Below are 20,045 nucleotides of genomic sequence, written 5' to 3'. Positions count from 1 at the left end.
AACTAACTGCCAAGTGGATACTCAAGACCTTCTTATTCACAAAGATGGGAAATTGGTCATCTCATAAAGCTGCTTGTGTTTTATGATCAAATTTATTTTCAGGAAAGTTTTAGACTCCAATAAGGTTAAATAGAAAGTAGAGGTTTCTCACATTATTTCCAAAAATGATTTAATGTAATTGAAGCCCATTGTTCTGACACCTTCCTGCCTCTAGTTCCCTCATCTACACATGAAATACAGAACACAAATACTTTTTTAGTGTCCTTTCACTTACTTACAGTTTTAAACAAAATATCTGAAGAACTTACCTATCTCATTTGTTTTCTATTATTTACAACAATTTTAGGATCAAAGAGTTTGATATTTTTAAGTTATATATTATCCATATATTTTTACAACTTTTCTTCTACAAGGTCAGCATAAAGCAGATTCTTACCTGATGGCCCATACAGTTCAATTCTATAACTAAACTTCCCTGTTACAATCGTTGGTGGATCCCAGGAAATTGAAAAGGACCGTGCTGTGACATTGCCTGTTATACAGTTTTGTGGTGGTCCTTCAGGCACTAAAATGGGTATAGAAAAAAATGAATACAGAATAAAAATAAATGAATGCCTATTAAAACATAAAGAAAATTATCACATTAAAAGATTAAAAGATGTTTCTTTAGCATAAAGGAAAACTTAATTGATGGTGTTAAATAAGGCATCTGAAATCATCATATTAACTGCTTATTTATAACAATTTTATAAATCTACTTCGTGCTATGCATGATTATGAAATATAATTTCATTCTTATACTTTCTGGAATATCTTCATGCAAATGTTATATTGTACATCTATATTAATATATATGTATATTACACATATGAAAGTGAGGCATAAGGCTTTATAAACACCTTTCAAGGACACATAGACAAAAGCTTCAAAAATAACTCTAAGCATTTATTCATGATGACCATTATTTTCTCATATCAATATATTTTGCATAAGTGGAGATTAATAACCCATAGATAAAAAATGAAATGTAATATTAGCAACATATAAAAATAACAAGTACATTTAAAATTAGAAAAGAATAGATTTGGGGGAGATATTTTCTTTCTTTTAATTTTTTGTTCATTTTTTATTTATTTATTTGAGAGCAACAGACACGGAGAGAAAGGCAGATAGAGAAAGACAGAGAATGGGCTTGCCAGGGCCTCCAGCCACTGCAAAGGAACTCCAGAGGAGTGTGCCCCTTTGTGCATCTGGGTAATGTGGTTCCTGGGTAATTGAGGCTTGAACCAGGGTCCTTAGGCTTCCCAGGCAAGCACTTAACCACTAAGCCTTCTCTCCAGCCCAGGTATTTTCCTTTTGAGGTAGAGTTTCACTGTAACCCAGACTGACCTAGCACTCACTCTGTAGTCCCAAACTGGCCTTGAACTCATAGCAATCCTCCTACCAACTGCTTCTCAACTGCTGGAATTAAAGGCTTACACCACCACACCAAGTTTAAGGTAGATTTTATTCTATATTTTCTTCTTTAATTGAAATGAAACAACTATAAATGTTTCTTCAAAATTCTTATCTAAAAAAATTTTACCTTATGTGATTTTTAAGAAAATATTTCATTTTATTATACAAGAACAGAGCAGTATAAAAGAAGAGAGTATAATTCAAAGAAGTTATTTAAATAAAAAATTATAAGTAGGATCTACAGCAAAATAATAGGAGATGACAGATGTTCTCAGAAAAAGAAAAGAGTGAAACTGTCTTAACAATAATTCCATTATCACCAGGCATGATGGCGCATGCCTTTAATCCCAGCACTCGGGAGGCAGAGGTAGGAGAATTGTCATGCGTTCAAGGCCACCCTGAGACTACGGAGTGAATTCCAGGTCAGCCTGAGCTAGAGTGAGACCCTAGCTCAAAAAATAAAAAAATTAAAATAAAATAATTCCATTATCTTCAAAAATTATCAATTATAACTAATGCCTGATATTATGATAGACATCTATTATGCATATAGAAAATGTTATGTATATATTATGTATATAATATCTAGACTAATATGTTGATATTATGGTACTATATAAATATCCATATATACCTAGAAATATGTACACTTAGAACTTAATAGAAATAATAATATCTAATTGTACTCATTTAATACTAATATCACAGCCATATAAGTGATGCTGTCTTTATTTTTCAGAGGAAATTATATTGCAAAATGCTAAGATAGGATAGAAACTTTAACCACTGCTGTTCCTAATGTGGCAATGTTTATCAAATGCTATTACAGGTATTTTCCCTAAGTGTGGTACTGACAGACAATGAGAAAAGAGTATAAATAATGAAACACGAGTTAGAAGGGAAAAGATTATTATTAAATATTGCTGAAGTCACAAGATGATAAATGTGAATCACAGTAACTGAAGAATTCCTTCCTTAAATCCCTTTACTTATTAATTTTAGTGCTAAATACACATCAGATGAGTTTGATTACCTACTATGGAGGGCAAGAGTAAATGCAAAGAAATCTATAAGAACAACATATCACTTTTCTACTACCTTCAACCTAACCTTCTCCCTTAAAGCCTCTTTTTTCCCCTTGTCATTGCCCCTTACTAGTTTCCTGTTATCTGCACAATCACTCCCACATAAACACATATAGATGATAACTTGAAGCTGAGATCCACATATGAGAAGACATAAGTGATATGAAATCATGAAGGAATATTGGTGGTGACAGTGAATAAGTAGATATGGGGACAGAAAGGCAGGGATAGAAGAAGGGAGGGAAAGAAGATCAACCAAAACGAAGTATATGTAAAAATAAATAAATAAATAAATAAATAAATAAATAAAGTACTCAAACTTCTATACAGACAAAATGGAAGATTATCCCACCAATTACATAAATCTTTTCTTTCTAAAAAATAAATAAATAAATAAATAAAATCGTACCTGATTCTGGAGTCCTGACAATGGTACTATCGATGTAACCTGCTTCTGTAGTAACAGCAGAAACTTCAAACAGATACGTTGTATAAGGTCTCAGATGCGTCACTACGAAGCTGATGGGCTCTTTCCACACAGAGCTGATCTTGCTTCGAACCAGCGAGCTGGATGAGGCTGTGGTACGCAGAGGAGGTGTGACTCTCCCCGGGGTTGGAGAAGGGCTGGTGGTACTCCAGAGGAAAGATTCACTGTTCTCCTAATGAAAAAAAGCAAATTTCAGTTAAGAAAGAATCATATCCCTTGGTGAACACAGACGCAAATCCTTTCTTTCTTCCTTGTACTTCTCTGTGGGGTGTATGTGTAATATTGTTAACAAATTAAGTTATGAAAGCTGGGCATGGTGGCACATGCCTTTAATCCCAGCACTTGGGAGGCAGAGGTAAGAGGATTGCTGTGAGTTTGAGGCCACTCCAGGTTGCCTTTCATGAATGAAATCTTTCTATAATTCTCTAAGACATTTCATCTTTCATTCTTCAATTTCTGTCCTTGTACATAGCCAGGTGTGTATATCATGAAAATAAATAATAAAGTAAACTATAACCACTTAGGTAAACTAATGTCTAGAGGTGAAAACTTGAAAACAAGCTCACTTAAAATTCTCAAGACACAAAAAATGTTCCAAATACTCACAGTACATTCTGGCAATTTCCCAGTCAAAATGTCCTCTACTCTGATGGAGACATCCTTCACTACTATCCCACTTCTAGCATGTTTGACACTAATCTTGAAGCTGGTGATTTTGCCATTGGGTTGCCTAGGTAAATACCAAATGAGGTTTACTGCTGAATAGTTGAAGGCTTCTACTGTGAGATTGACCACTTTTCCCGGAGCTGTGGGAACAAAAGTGATTGAAGAACAGGGTGAAAACCCATTTTAATACTTAATATGTTATTTATATTCCTTTGCTATGTCTAATTTCCATATTATATGAAATTAAACATATAATGCATTGGGCAAGATAAACTTGCAACCTAAGTATGACTTCTGAAAATATCTTTGGGGCTGGAGAGTTTATTCAATGGTTAAGATGCCTGCCTGCAAAGCCTAAGACACCAGTTCAGTTTCCCAATACCCTTGAAAGCCAGATGCACAAAGTAATGCATGCATCTGAAGTTCATTTAGAGCAGTTAAAAGCCCTGGCATGCCCCTTCCCTTTCTCTTTCTCTCCTTATCTCTTTCTCTCTCCCTCCCTCTCTCCCTCTCTCCCTCTCTCTCTTTCTCTCTCTCTCTCTCTGTCTTTCTCTCTCTCTCTCTTAACTTTCATTGAAAATAAATAAATGTCTTTGCTTTCTCCCAAAATTTCGACAATAACACTGAAGCAAATATGCTTATTACAGGTATTTCATGCCACAACATTCATTCCTGAAGCATTTCAAATAAAAATAAAAATATTTAATCAATAGTTATTTGTTAGTTTATAAACAAGTATAATTAATTTTAGCCTTGTAAATGTTTTGAGATTATATAGATGCTAAAGACATTTCAAGAGTGACAAATTAAAAGCAGCTATCCAACTTTGTTCACAAAAATACATTTGGGATTTTTTATGAATATTTAGTTCATAATATCAGGTAGATAGAAATCCATCCAATATGTCATGATTATTTTTTTAACCCTCCCTGACACTAAGTATCTCTTCTTTTATATGTGTATATATGTGATGTTGGCATGCACAAATGTGCTTCACATGCATGAATACATGTACACATGTGTATGCATGCCAGGGGTTGAAATAGTGTCATTCATTCTCAAGTGCTATTCATGGTTTTTTGAGCTACTGTCGCTCACTGAAACCAGAGGTCATCACTTCAGCTGTACTACTACTTAGCCAGCAATCTCTGGGGACTGTCCTGTGTCTGCGTGTCAGCACTGGAATTCAGAGCACATTCACTACACCCTTTACATAGGTGCTGGGGATCTAAACTTGCGTCTTCACATCTGTGAAGTGCTTTGCTGACTAAGCCATCTCCCCAGCCCAACATTATAATCTTTTGCTTTGATATATTCTTTGTGGGGGGTTGATGAGATGTCCCTCATAGGCTCACATTGCAAATACTTCAAATCACAGGCTCCTGGAAACGTAAGTTGTTGGATCTTTGGGAGGTGGAGCCTTGCTGGAGGATGTGTGACAATAGAGGATGGGCTTTGGGGATTAGTAGTCCTGCCCACTGAGGGTTCAGAGTGAACTCACACTACTTCCATTGAGCTGCTGGAAGATGTAATGCCCTCTGGCTGGCTGCTCTTCAAGCCTTCCCTGCCATAGTCAAACTTCACCTCAAAACTGTAAGTTGAAGGCTGAAGATATGGCTTAGCAGTTAAGGCATTTGCCTGCATAAGCCTAATGGCATGGGTTCAATTCCCCAGTACGCATGTAGAGCCAGATGCACAAATAAGGGCATACATCTGGAGTTCATTTGCAATGGCTGGAGGCCCTGGTGTACCCATTCTCTCCCTGGCTGTCTCTCTTTTCTCTATATTTCTGTTTACAAATAAATAAACTTAAAAAGTTAAATGAAAATGGAAAAAACCTGTAAGTTAAAATAAATAGTCTGGGGTTTGGTTCCAGAAACCAGAAGATAACTGCTATACTTTCAAAATCAATTTTTTCTGAATTTCATATACTTTGCTATCAATAATTTTAATACTCATAATTTGCATGTTTAGTTGAAATGATAATTATAAAAGTCATAATAAATAAAAATAATATTCATTGATATTTTGGTAAGATATGCAAAACTGTTACTGTAAATCATCAATATCTTTAGGACTATAGAACAAATACAAGTCACTTTGGAAGGAAGATGAAACAAAATGCCTGATGTAAGATTACCTGTGAAATAAAGGTGACTATTAATAGGATGACAAATAACCAGAATGGAGGTTTATATTGTATCAAAGACTGCCAAAATATGATTTTAAATGAAGTCAGTGTAAATTCTGTGAGAATTTAGGTTCTTGGAAGGAATGCTTCTACGTGAATGATCTAACTTATTTTAAGAATTAAGAAACTTGGGCTGGAGAGATGGCTTAGCCGTAAGGGCACTTGCTTGTGAAGCCCAAGGAGATAGGTTTAATTCCCCAGTACCCACATAACCCAGATACACAAGGTAACACATGTGTCTAGAGTAATTTGCAGTGGCTGGAGGCCCTGGTGTGCCCATTCTCTCCCTCTCTCTCAATCTTTCTCTCTCTTTCTTTCTCTCTTTCATGAATAAATAAATAGATAAATAAATAAAATATTTTAACAATAATTAATAAACTTGGGGACTGCAGAGAGGACACAGAAGGTAAAACAACACTTGCTACAAAAGCATAAGGACCTGAGAGCTATCCTCAGCATCCACATGAAAATTTGGGCATGGACATGCATACCTGTAACCTCAACACTAATGGAAAAGGAAACAGGATTTCAACAGGGCTTCCTGATTAGGCAGTTTACAAGATACAGCGACTTCCAGGTTCAATGAAAGACTGTCTTAGGGAAACAGGGCAGAAGAGTAAGGGAGGAGGACATCAGATGTCTTCCTCTGGCCTGTGCACAAATGCCAAGGGTGTGTGAATCTGCACATACATATTCATGCATAGCATTCACACACTACACAGACTATGTACACATATAAAAAATGAATTTAAGGCTGTAGAAATAGCTTAACAGTTATGGTCCTTGCCTGTCTCAAGGAAAGAAGGTGGGAGAATGATAGAGAAGGACATCTGATTTCCATCTCTGGATTCAGAGACATGCATTTAGAGATGACATAATAGGTATGGGGAACAAATTATGCTAGTGACCCAGGTTTGCTTCCCCGGTATCCACATACAACAGAAGCACAAGGTGAAGTATGCATCTGGAGTTCACTTGCAGTGGCTAGAGATCTTGGCAAGCCCATTCTCTCTCTCTCTCTCTCTCTCCCTCCCAAATAAATAATTAAAAAAATTAATTTGGAAACTTGGGCAGGAGAGATGACTCAGTACTTAAGAGCATTTCTTGTGCGAGGCCTGAGGAGGCCTGAGAGACCACCTGAATTCAATCCCCAGGACCCACAGAAATAGTTTGCATGGTCATATGTGTCTGTAAACCCAGACCAACAGGTCAGACCCTAGACAAACTAGAGCTCATGAAAGAGACCAAGAAAATTACATTTTAGTAAAAATGAAATAACATACAAATGTTATTCGAAATAAAATAATGGGTGGAAATTTTCATCAAAAGGAACTGATAAAATGGAATTGAAGTTGAAGAATTACAGCTACAGATTGAATATTCTGATGCAAAACATTGAGTATCTGAATTTCTTTGGAGTAGGTAAAATACAATAAAACCCAAGTACATAAGTTGTTAAATATATAATGCTATGGAATTGAAGATATTTTTTTAAATCATAAATGTTAATCTTTGTTTCTCATTGGTATATTACATATTTTATAAATATGCCTGAAATATTTAAATATCAATAGTGAATAGCATATAAGCTGACAGATTTCCAAATGAGCCCTAAGAATAGTCATAAAGAATCATCATAAATACTTAATTAAATGCAAAGAAATTTAGAACTCATAAGGTAGCCACATCTTTATTAATTTCTGTGTTTCATTTCCATACTAAGCCATAATCCTTAATAAATTAAAAATAAATTAAGTCTAGGTTACTCTTACTACAGCAAAAGAAATTATCTCAACTTGTTTTAAAATATTTTTACTTCAGGAAGATATTTCTAGTGTGTTTCCCACTTGTGATTTCATTGTGTTTGGAGATTAATTCTGGCTGTTTCAGTGATTGACAGGTCTCTCTCTATTTTAAATATTGTAGTTTCAAGTTCTTGATTTTATGCACCATAATCCCATTACTTCTACATTATTTATAACATGAATTCATCCATCTTTAACCAAATACAAATTTAATAATGAAGGATAAATTCTACTTATAAAGTCTTTTCACCTGTCTAAAAAGACTTCCAAAGTTATTTTTCTGCATTTCTAGTTAGATATTGAAGTAGATTATTTTTTATTGTTTTAAATCAAAATTAGTTTCCCATTTACTTAGAATAATGTTACATGGGAAGTTAAATGTTGAACTTTTCATACTTATAAATTGAAATATATTAATTTAGCATAGTATCACTGGTTGATTTGTGTACTTTTCTTAGTAGTACTTTTATTTATATGAAAACAAATTGTGAGTTAAGTATTATAAATTCAGTTTATTTCGTAGAAGTTCATGTGGTCTTTAGCTACAGAGCTGAAAGTATAGTTCAGTTGGTCACATGTTTACCTAACACCCACAAAGTCCTCACTTCCATTCCAGCACTGCCCAAAACCAGATACATGGCACACACCTATTATGCCAGGATTTGTGAACTTGAGGTCAGAATATCATTTTTAGCTACATAGAAAGTGCAAGACCAGCCATGGTTATACAATACCCTGTGTCACAAACTTCAAAAAAAAATAGTAACTTGATCATTAAATTTGTTGAAAATCTGTTCCCCATACCTATCTTGTCACCTGTAAATGCATGCATGTGAATCCAGAGATGGACATCAGCTGTCCTTCTCGATCACTCTCTCACCTTCTTTCCTTGAGACAGGGTTTCTCACTGCTCCTGAAGCTTTCGCTTTTCAGGTAAGACTGACCGGGGAATGAGCCTCAACAATCTTCTCCTACCTCAGCACTAGGGTTACAGATGAGCAGAATAGTGCCAGCTTGTTGTGTTGGTTCTGGGGATATAATTGGGTCTTCCTGTTGCACAGAAGCATGTGTGCCCTCCAAGTCATCTCCCCAGCTCTGATACTGTTAGTAAATTAATCATTTTCCATGTGTTTTATTATAACATTTTGCCTTACAAATAAATAGTGAAATTATTAAATAATTATGACCATTCAATTACTTGTTTTATCATAAAGCTTGTGTTTTCCTGGGCTAGTATTTACAATAAAAATAAGAAAGTAAATATTTATTCAATGTATCAGATTTATCTAATGGATAAAAATTATTTCTTGGAAAGAGAGATAAACCAACAGGGGTAGGCATTATACTAGACTGTGCAGCCAAGAAACATAATATAAGATGTGAGTCAAGACAATTTGAGTCAGAAGAGCATCCTAAAGTTATCTAGAGAATATATTCATTCCTGGTAAAGCATATGCAATCGCCCTGAGAGGGAAGGTCAATGTGACCTGAGCCCATGATGGGACAAGAAAATGAGTATGATAAAGTCAGAGAGAGGCAACAGATGTAGCTCAGAGGAGGACATGGTGTTTTAGTACTACTGAGACAGAAGCTATGCCAAGAAGAGGAAAGAAACAGTTTCTGTCTTATGTCTCCCAATCTCCCAAGAAAACATGGCTGTTGTGGAGAGAATATGGTGCTAGAAGGAAACCTAGTATCAGGGAAGCAGTATGGGATCTGTCAGTCATCCAGCAGTGAAAATGCATTGGTCAGTGAGTGATTAGCACTGATAGTCTGGTTCAGGATATATTTTGATGACAATATGGGCAACAGTCACACATAGGTTTACATATACACTGGGAAGGAAGAAGCAAGAACAGCACCAGGATTTCTCTTCTCAGACACAGGAAGAATGGGGATGCTTAAACTGGTTTTGTAATGACTGTGTTACAGAATGCTTTGATAACCATTAAAATCCAGTATTCCAAGTCTGTTACAAAATGTTTGTAAGTAGTGTGAAGAGGAAAAGATGCATATAAACTGGCATGGCACAAGCTTATTTCCATCACTATAGTAACAGCAACATATTCATGGGAAGAAAAAAAAAATGAGGAACAAATGCTCAAAACAGTTCTATGAGCTGAGCATGGTGTACACACCTTAAGCCCAGCACATATAAGAGGATGAATCAGAGGAGTCTTGAGTTTGAAGCTAGTCTCCACTACATAGTAATGTTAAGGCCAGCCTGGGCTACATAAAAAAAAACCTGTTTCAAAATGAGTAAAATAAAAATAAAGCAAATATAGAGGCACTTTATGTGATAAGACACTGAATAATTTTCATTGTATGAGTCATATCTTTTTTTGTTTTCCAAAGCAAGGCACAGGCATGTTAAGTCCAGAGGCTAACATTAGCTTTTATTTATCAGGCACCATCTCCCTGCTTTTGAGGCAGGATCTTCACTGGTTTGGATCTTGCCAAGTAGGCTATACTGGCTGGCCAGGGAGTCTTGCATATTCTCCTGTGCCTCCCCAGTGATGTGCCACCACACTAAGTTTACTTTATTTCATTTTTTACATGGAAACAAGGAATTGAACTCACCTCATGCCTGCATTACAAGTACTTTATCAACTAAGCTATCTCTTCAGCCCCAGTGTATATCTTAGAAAATAAGATCAGTGTCCAAAAAGACTAAAAGCAATTGAATGTGATGGGTCCTCTTGAGAATTTTGCACATGCAGCATAAGATTTTTTTATTATATACCCATTTATCGAAATAATAACTCATGCCAATGTTAATTTACAATAAATTATCTTGAGAAATTTACCACTTTCCGCAGTTTGGAAAAGAAATGGGTCACTAAACATTCCAATGCCAGCACTGTTTTCAGCAGCAACCTAAAACAGATCAAAAGGATTATGTTGTAATTCTCTGCTTCCTAAATATCCAGAGAATGAACTTTATCTGAAATAAAAAATACTTTCACTTTTCTATCAGTTAAATACAAAAAGATAATTTTTTTTATAATTGTTAAAATACTCCCAGACAGAAAGCAGATATAGAGCTATGCATGTAATCAAAATAGAAGGTATTCTGATCAATATCTTATAGATGAAAAAGCTGGTTGAGAGAGGTCAGAAGACTTGCCTTGGGTCACAGAGGAATGGTAGAACATGAATTCAATTACAATACATTTTCCAAAATTTAACCAGAGTCCACTATATCCTCTCTACATAGGGTACCATTACATGGCATTTGACTAGTATTCACCCTCTATAGTTAGGCAAATTATCACTCAAAAAATTGCATCTTTGGGGCTGGAGGGATGGCTTAGCAGTTAAGGCATTTGACTGCAAAGCCAGAGGACCCATGTTCAATCCCCAGGGCCCATGTTAGCCAGATGAACAAGGGGGCACGTGCATCTCGAGTTCATTCACAGTGGCTGAAAGCCCTGGTGCATTCATTCTCTCTCTTTCCCTCTCTCTCTCTCTCTCTCTCTCTCTCTCTCTCTCTCTCTCTCTTCTTTCTCTGTCAAATACATAAATAACTATTTTAAAAAAGCATCAGTGAAAAGTGAGTAGGCTACATTGGTAATATGGATACATAGTCTAAATTTAAAACAAACATATGAAAATTGTTTTCAACTTGAATAATCTAGGAAGCTATAATAAAAAGAAAGACTTGGGAATGTGAATAAGGCTCTTATGCTTTTATAAGATGCCATGACTGGTACCTGACACCCTGGTTTAATCATATCTCTACCACTTATGAAAGGAGTAACTGTGGGTGATTTACATACTTGTTCTGAGGCACATTTTTTCTTGTCTTTAAATTGTAATGAGGTACCCATTATTGTTAATAATGTGGTCATATTATATAATAGGATTTTTCTGAGACTAACTGAAATAACACATGAAAAATACTTAACACAGTCTCCCCATAACTCTAATTTACACTGAATATATCAAATATACCATGCCAAATACCCATTGGAATTTGTAAATGGCTAACATTTATTTGAAGAGAGTAAATGTCACAACAATGATTTATAAAGTGTGAGAAAAAACAGACTCCAGACTTCCCAATATCCCTGAAACAAGAGAATTCAAAGGAACGAACCAGAACTAGACTGAGTAAATTTCTCTTCTCTCAACAATAGTTTCTAATAGTACATCAAACTGTAACCTTTCCTTATGACCCCTGCATGTCATTATTGTGCTGTAACAATGAACCCGAATTTGTGTATATTTGTAGAAAACATCTATATAATGTAATGTTCATATGTCAAAAATCTTTCTGGAAATCTGTCTTATGATGTCACCATCCAGGAAGGGCATCTCAGTTATCACAAACTTAGTTTTTACAGATTTTCTTCTCTATACTCAGTTATCTTAAAGGCTCAAAGAAATTATGGAACTCATGTCAAAAGTGGTAAGATACCAAAAGAAATCCCTGTTCTTCACTATTTCTAGGAAATGTCCTATAAACACTGCTTAATTGTAAACATTTCCATATTCTCTCACTAATTTAGTTCTGCTTTTAATAAGCTTATCCTTAGTATTCAAATATGTTAATTATTGTATATTTAACATGTAATGGGAAAAATTCCAATTAATGTGAAAGACAGTAAATGTTCATTAAATATTTCCTGGATGACTCTGTATTGAACTAATTTCTCAGTAAAACTGGCTCGTTAGATGTTTGCAAACACTGTTCAAAATTATAATAACAGTCAGGCAAATATAAAAAAGTTAGGAGAAAAATAGTAAAGCTACCTTTCAGTCTTAGCAAAACACACAATTATTTTCAGCCTAGTATAAGGCTTAATGATATAGTATTTGCTTAATGATGTATCATATCATGTCCCAATATTTTCAACCTAGTATAAGGCTTAATGGTACAGTATTGCATCAGGTCCAGGGTTCAACCCCAACATAGCAAAAGATTTTTCAAAAGTGAAAGCAGTACCTTCACTCTGAAACCTAAATTATATAATTTAAGTGTAATTTAGTTTTCACAAAAGGTATTAGGGTAAAGCTTCTTGAAATGACAATATATAAATGAATGTCTAAATGGAAAGGAAAAAGCATTATAGTATTTTGCTAACTTTAAAATCCCAGGTGGGTGTTGAGGCAATAAAGTCACATACTATATTCAGCTATCATGGTTACCCTGGGAAAAAAACCCTCTACATTTCTAAAAGATGAAATATTTTAATATTAAGCAGGTATTTACAGAATACTTACCTTAATTTCATATGTTGTTCCAGGATTAAGGTTAGTAAGGAGAACTTCTTGACTGTCTGGTTTTGCTTTAACTTGGGTATACAACGTTTGCATCCATGGGCAAACTTCTTTATACTTAACGATGTAAGACAGGATCCTTCCATTCGGATTAGGTGGTGTGTTCCAAGAAAGAAGAATCCCAGCTGATCCAACTCTCTCTCCTGCTAAGAAGACTGGAGGCCCTGGTCCTATAAAAATATATATTGTTAAAGAGTAGGCAGTTAATGTATTTGCACAAAAAAAATGTATAAGAAAGGTATTTATAAATGTATACTTTTGAAGTTCCTGAAAATCAAAGCGAATTTATATTCCTTAGAACTGCTAAAAATAAATTAATAAAAAAGTAAGTTCATTGGGGGAATACCATCTTCTCTTGTAAGAATGTGAAAAATGGAATGTTACTAAGTACTGCATGCCAAATATACTTTTGATGCCAAATATCTCTTTTGCAAACCTTAGTTAATACAAGGCTCACCTGGAAGAACCAAGCGTATAAGAAAACATACTTATAGACTAAATGACCCCTCCTGAGCAAATGTAGTGAATTTTTATGCCCAAGGCTCTGTATTGTGCAAACATTACCACTCACAGACTCTTAACTGTTACACAAACAAGTGCAATTATCTTTGCTCTTTGAAAGTGAGCACACAAACCACAAAAAGAAAATTCTAAACAGATCACTTCCTTGTTTCCATTTTGCTTTAATTATTCTAGCCTGTTTTCATGTATCCTGCCAAGGTAAGTATTTCTAACCAACAAAGTCATACTGACTGCAAATACTTCATAAAAAGTAATTTAGAAAACAAACACTTACTCGTTACATTCATCATCACTGTTCTACTAACAGGTGAGCTATATGTCACAGAAACTGAAGAGACAGTTATATCATACCTCATCCCAGAAATAGCATTGGAAACATCAGCCTAGAAGGTCAAAACAAACAACTACATTAAAGTCATTTCTGAAAAACAAGCTAACATAATAATTCCATCTTTATCACAAATTAGTTCTGCACTGTCCAAGATAACAAAAGCAAATATCCATATTGTTTTAAGATACAAATTTGTTATATCACATAGTTTAACAATTAATTAAAAATAAAGCAAACACTATGCTATCAAACCGTAAATCAGTATTTCCATCTATGCCAGTCTTTTGTTACAAAACAAGTAAGTCTTTTGAATATCTGCAGCCCATTGTTTAGCCCTTGATTATCAGAGTATATGTAAAATACCTGTGTCTCTGAAGTTCCAATAAACAGGAAAAGAAAAATTGTAAGAAAACCCATCATTATTACATTTTTCAGGCAGTAGAATCACATTGATGGCTCTGGAGAGAAATGTTGCCTGCATTAATGATTTAGAGACAGATCCTCCTGGCAAGTACACAATTAATGAGTCTGGATTACTCAATAGCTCTGCCCTTTCTTTGTTAAACTATTCATGAACTCTTGGATGGCTGGCCTAGGTTTAGGGTAGACTTTAAAAAAAAAATAAAAAGAGCATAGACGTTGCTAAGGTAACATTCCACTGATACTGAAAGTTATACTCATCAACTGAACATTAGTGTTTCTGTGTTCATGTTGTGTTTTTAAAATCTCTCCAAGAAAAAAGTTTTTATGGTGAATGAATTTCATACAGAACTTTCCTACTTGGACCAAATATAAACACAAGCATGCTGGCCACATACAAGAAGGAAACTGTACCCGATAGTCTCCACCTCCAAGATTGCTCTGATAGTAACAAAGCCACTGTCAGGAACAAGCCTCACACTACACCTATCCCTGTGGCCACCGGGTAGGCTCCAGTGCAGAGAAAAGGAATTGCAGAAATAGTGAAGTCTTGATGTCTTTCAGGTTTTCCCAGCACTGATATTGAAACACAGAGGTTCGAAGTACAGTTTATTCTCTTAACATTTCAAAGAAAAAAATGAAAATCAATAGTCTCTGGTCACATTTCAAAATAATGGAATTGTTAGAGAACAGTCAATCCTGTTGTACAGTGATGGTAGGCATGTGAGCTTTTAACAATGTCTAGCTTCCTAGTCTCTAAATAGAATCATCATATAAATGTATGTACCTTCTCCTAGTACATGCATTGCTTGATAAAAATCTATTAATATGTTTGTTCTCTTGAAAATTTGAATCATTTTAAATGAAGATACATATAAGCTATTGTCCAATTCATTGAATAATTTAAGAAAGAAGATAATTAGGAAAATGTAAATAGATAAACCTACCAAACTTCTTTAAATGGTTAGTATTTCAGCTAAAAATTTAGTTAGGTGCTTCTTTAAAGGAAAAGACCAGCTTTTATATTGGAAATGAGAGGAGCTGGTGTGTAGTTGTAAGTTAATAATTGTCCCAGCCATTCCAATCATAGTTTTCTCTCTTATAGTTTGCTTCCTCTGTTTCTGCAGCTTTGTTTATGCTGCCTGTACCTCCTTAAGGGAGTGCTCCAGGCACAGCTCTTCTGACTGGTTGCTAGTGACTCAGTCAGGCTTGCACTGAGCCTTATCTTTAGTGCAGATTACAAACAATACAGAGAAAGGGAGAGGGCTGGTAAAGCCAAGAGTATCAAAACACACCTGCTATAGACCAGATCCAACACCAAATAAAAGGGTCTGGAATAAATCACCAAACTCCATTTATCATCTCATGACTCCACTACTACACATGATCTGACCATGATGCCATAAAAATGTACACTTGCTAACAAAACTCACAGAGCACAAAGAACAGAACAGAAAAAAAAAAAAAAACATAACAAGTACATTTTTTGATATTTCTGGAGGTAACCTTTTAATGGTTTTTTTCCTCTTTGCAAAGTTTTTCTAATTTTTCTATCTTCTTTCTAGTTCATGAATTATATACCAATTTCTTATTTTTCACTCAGATTTCTAATTGATCTAGAAATTCTCCACACATCAGCCTGACTGTTCATTTAGTGAGCAGGTCTTCAGAAATATTGAAAAATCAGGGCTGGAGAGATGACTCTGCTGTTAAAGGCACTTGATTGCAAATCCTAAAAGCCCTAGTTTTATTCCCCCAAAGCCCACATAAAGCCAGATACAAAAAGTAGCATGTACATCCTCACTTAGTTTACAGTGACATAATGTCCTGGAGTGCCCATATTCATTCTCTCCCTCTCTCTCTCTCTAAAGTAAGTAAAAATATTTTCATTTCTATTTATTTATTTATTTTGACAGAGAAAGAAAGAGAGAGAGAATGGGCACACCAGGGCCTCCAGCCACTGCAAACGAACTCCAGATGCGTGCACCCCCTTGTGCATTTGACTAATATGGGTCCTGGGGAATTGAACCTGGGTCCTTTGGCTTTGCAAACAAACATTTTAAGTGCTAAGCCATCCCTCCAGGTCAGTAAAAATATTTTTAATTAAAAAAGAAATATTGCAAAATCGACAAAAGATCAGACATGCCCAATTTGAGGTTAAATCTTTTTACTGAGCATAAAGAACTTTTACTAGATAATTTTTCACCCAAACCTATGGACTTATGTTCTCAAGCTTAAGAAAAAAAGTGCTGGGTATAGTTGTGTATGCCTGTAATCCCCATACTTGAGTGGTAGAGTCAAGAGGAACAGATCAGGAATTCAAAGTCATCTTCAGATCTTCAGCCTCATTGTGAGTTTGTGAACAATCTGGGCTACAAGAGACCCTGTCACAAGACAGATGGAGACTGAGAGAAGTAAAATTATTTTGGTTCTCCTTTCAAAGGCAATGTTAAAACATGTAGAATAGACAAAAGTCTACCATTATCTCCCAGTCCAACCAATTACTGCTCACTACTGACTTGTACAAGCCTGATGATTTTTCAGGGATAGCAGGTAATGTCTACGAAGCCTTTAGCCACAAATTAAAGGGTAACTAGGAAAAGAGTGACAGATAAAAGGAGGCCAGTAACTCACTCAGCTGATAATGATATAGGATACGGTTCCCTAGACTGAGGTTTCAGATTACCCACTGAAGGACTCTTGGCTAGGAATGAGACATGTCTCACCAAGAGGAGGAAGAGTATATTTGTCTGGAAATGTGCCAATCTGATCAAGAGGAAAGAGAGGGAAGCCCCAAAGGGATCAGGGAAACCTTCCCAAGCACCATGGAAGGATATACTAGACACACAGGAATAGAATAACTGAGGAAAGTCAGGATCTCTGGGATCAAGTTAGGGAAAGAAGCAGCCTGGTAACCATGACGACCACAATAGAAGTTGTAGATGTACTTTTCCCCTAATACAATGGGAAGTCACTGGACAATTTTTAAATAGAAAAGTGTTTTAGAAGATCATTTTGAAATGTAATATACAAAGTAGAAGAGACAAAAATGGCAGTGGGAATCCAAATTACTAAGATTTTGTGAAAATGGGCAAAGATTTAGGGAGATGCACCAATACTGAAGTCATTATTGAAGAATGAAGCTTCCTAGAAATGGGCTTGAAGACTCAACTGAAAAGGCTTCTCCACGATAAGTATGTGGTTTGATGAGATGTAATTTCCCAAAAGGTAGCAAAATCAAAAGTAAAAATCCTTTCACCACCTGGTTGCTATTACCCCCAAAAAATCACATCCTGAAATGAAAATGTCTGGAATTTTAAGAGAGAAAGCACCATCATATTAAATTTAGTTAATGAAAGGAATTCTCTTAAATGTTTACCTTAGACTGTAATTTCCAAGAAAGTAATCCTCAATATTATTACATATTCTAGAATCAAGTTGCTTTATTAAATAAACCCTTTCTAAAGTTAGACACTTTTATTATATAAAATTTCAAAGACTTAAATATATTAATGCATCATATAATTTTCTGAAGTGGCATTATCCAAAAAATGCCTGTAATATAAGCCACATAGATAATTTAAAATTTTCTATAATCTATATTTAAATATAAAAAGCATGTAATATAGATTTAATAATACACAATTATATTAACATATTAGACCAGTTATTTTATAAATTTCAAGATAAAATTGATAATTAGATAGTTGCATTAATTTTTCACATTACCACATTACATCTTTGGCATGCATTTGACATTCCTGGCACATCTGAATTTAGAATAGCCATCTTAATGGTCATTTTGCTAATTGCTACATGTTGGACAACACATTTATATTTTTTGTTTTCTTTTTGACAATTTCTTATATGATGGATTTTTTTTTTTTTTTAATTTAATTTATTAGTTTGCTTTTCAGTAAATACAGGCAGTTTGGTACCATTATTTAGGCTCATCTGTGATCTACCCCCTCCCATTAGACCCTCCTTATTATTGAAAATGGGTCGTGCATTGTGGAGTTAGCCCCCAGTTATTGGTATGATAAATGTCTCTGAAAATCATGACCCAACATGTAACTCTGACATTCTTTCCGCCCCCTCTTCCGCAAGATTTCCCTGAGCCATGTTGGGTTCATTTTTGGTCTGCTTCAGTGCTGAGGTGTTGGGGGCCTCTGAGGCTCTGGCTCTCTGATTTGGTAGGAGTTGATTTTTCTCTGCATTGATCTCCTTCCCCTATGTGCTGGTATCCAGTTCACAGGAAAACATCACCCTTGCTTATTTCGCCAGTTGTCCTTAGTTTCAGTTGGGCCCCTTCTGAGGTATGTTGGGGCAGCTCACTTCTTAGGATCTGCATCTATCTGGAAAAGAGAAGCAGATTCTCCAACGGAGAGTAAGTTAGCACCAAGAAAATTGAGATATCACTTACTTTTTTGATAGACAGTTTGATAGGTGTAGGCCCTCTTATACCCCGTGATTGATGGTAGCTTGATATTGTAGAGTGGGCTTGTGTTTGGGTATGGTTCTGACTTGTTTCCCAGCTCCAGCTAAGGGTCTAGTACCACTGAGTGGATCAGTTAGCCAAATCAAGAGCAATTGATTCCTCACCATGGCTGTGTACCACTATTGCACTTGTGTGGGTATCACATCCAGTTAATTGTTGCTACTTAGGTTAAACAATGTGTTGCTTGGACAGATCTTGGTCACTTCCCCCAGTCGCCTATGTAGCGCCTTCTGGCACTAGACACGCTGACTGTCTGGGGACTGACTCTCTCCTGGCTTCCAGCCATGTCATTCCATTTTACGTGCCAGCTGCGTATGGAGTCTTCAGCAATAGGGTCTTACCACTGGCCTTTGGTGGGTCATCAATTACTCTGACAGAAGTCTGTCATTGTTTTGGGAAACCTTGTAGGTTTCTCTGATCAAAAGCTCATTGTGGATTGTAGGCCCAAGCTGGAAGTGGGGGTTACAGGTCAGTGTCCATTAAGAAATTGAGGAAAAAGATAACTAATATACAAGAGTTAGAGAGGAGAGAGATAGAGGAGAGAGGGGGAGAGGGAGGGAAGGAAGATGTAGGAGATTTAGGTCAGTCTTGATCCTACCCTCTCCAGTGTCTTGTGGTTCAGGTGTTTCCTGTAAGGGACTAGTGAAGGTTCAGTCATTTGGTCTGTCTTTTAGGAAGTAGAATTATATGATGGATTTTGATCATATGCATCTCCCATTACCTTTTCTCATCTGCCTCCCATCCCAACTAAGCCCTTTTCTCTTTGTATTTGTGACTCATTGATTTTAATTGCATGAGCATGAGCTGGAAGATGTTATTAACTAAAGCTTTGGCAACTTACCAGTAGCTATATGATTGAAGAAAATGCCTTCTCCTGCCCTAGCAACCATCAATTGCTAAGAGCACCTCCTCCATTCAAAAGGAGTGTTGACTCTATCAATCTTTTAAAGGAAACCATAGCTGCTATGAGTTGATGAGGGTAAAGGCCATGTCATGTCCAAAAGGTAACATACCACAGCACTCCTCTTCATCCTCCCACTCTGAAATTTTTCCATCCACTCATCGAGTGATATAGATATCCTGTTTATGGCTGAGCAAACAACAGTCACTTATTCTTAGCACTTTGACCAGAAGAGTGTCTCCTTTTAACACTGCCATCACAGAAAGATGATTGTCTGATGGTGGCTAAGAGCAGCACTAATCTATGAGCATCATGACCATAACTATTGGACATCATGCCCACTTACCATAAAAACAGTAGTAGATTCCTGCTGAAATTCCCAATTTTTCCCTTAGAAC

At 35.8% G+C, this 20,045-nt stretch overlaps 1 protein-coding gene across 1 annotated transcript in view; it reads right to left on the bottom strand.

Annotated features, from left to right (window-relative positions):
* Window positions 1-14,257, bottom strand: part of Ptprq (protein tyrosine phosphatase receptor type Q) — a 199,154-nt gene extending 184,897 nt beyond the window's left edge. Inside the window, exons 1-7 of the mRNA XM_004650139.2 lie at window positions 14,192-14,257; window positions 13,772-13,880; window positions 12,919-13,145; window positions 10,500-10,569; window positions 3,637-3,836; window positions 2,953-3,202; window positions 437-565 (exon numbers count right to left, since the gene is read on the bottom strand). Of these exons, the coding sequence (XP_004650196.2) occupies window positions 437-565; window positions 2,953-3,202; window positions 3,637-3,836; window positions 10,500-10,569; window positions 12,919-13,145; window positions 13,772-13,880; window positions 14,192-14,248 (1,042 nt within the window). The 5' untranslated portion in view covers window positions 14,249-14,257. The remainder of the gene's footprint in view (window positions 1-436; window positions 566-2,952; window positions 3,203-3,636; window positions 3,837-10,499; window positions 10,570-12,918; window positions 13,146-13,771; window positions 13,881-14,191) is intronic.
* Between the last annotated feature and the right edge of the window lie 5,788 nt (window positions 14,258-20,045).

The sequence above is a fragment of the Jaculus jaculus genome, chromosome 6, assembly GCF_020740685.1.
Source record: "Jaculus jaculus isolate mJacJac1 chromosome 6, mJacJac1.mat.Y.cur, whole genome shotgun sequence".
Taxonomy (NCBI): Eukaryota; Metazoa; Chordata; class Mammalia; order Rodentia; family Dipodidae; genus Jaculus; species Jaculus jaculus.
The sequence above is the reverse complement of the archived record's forward strand: the minus strand, read 5'-3'. Positions and strand labels throughout refer to the sequence as shown.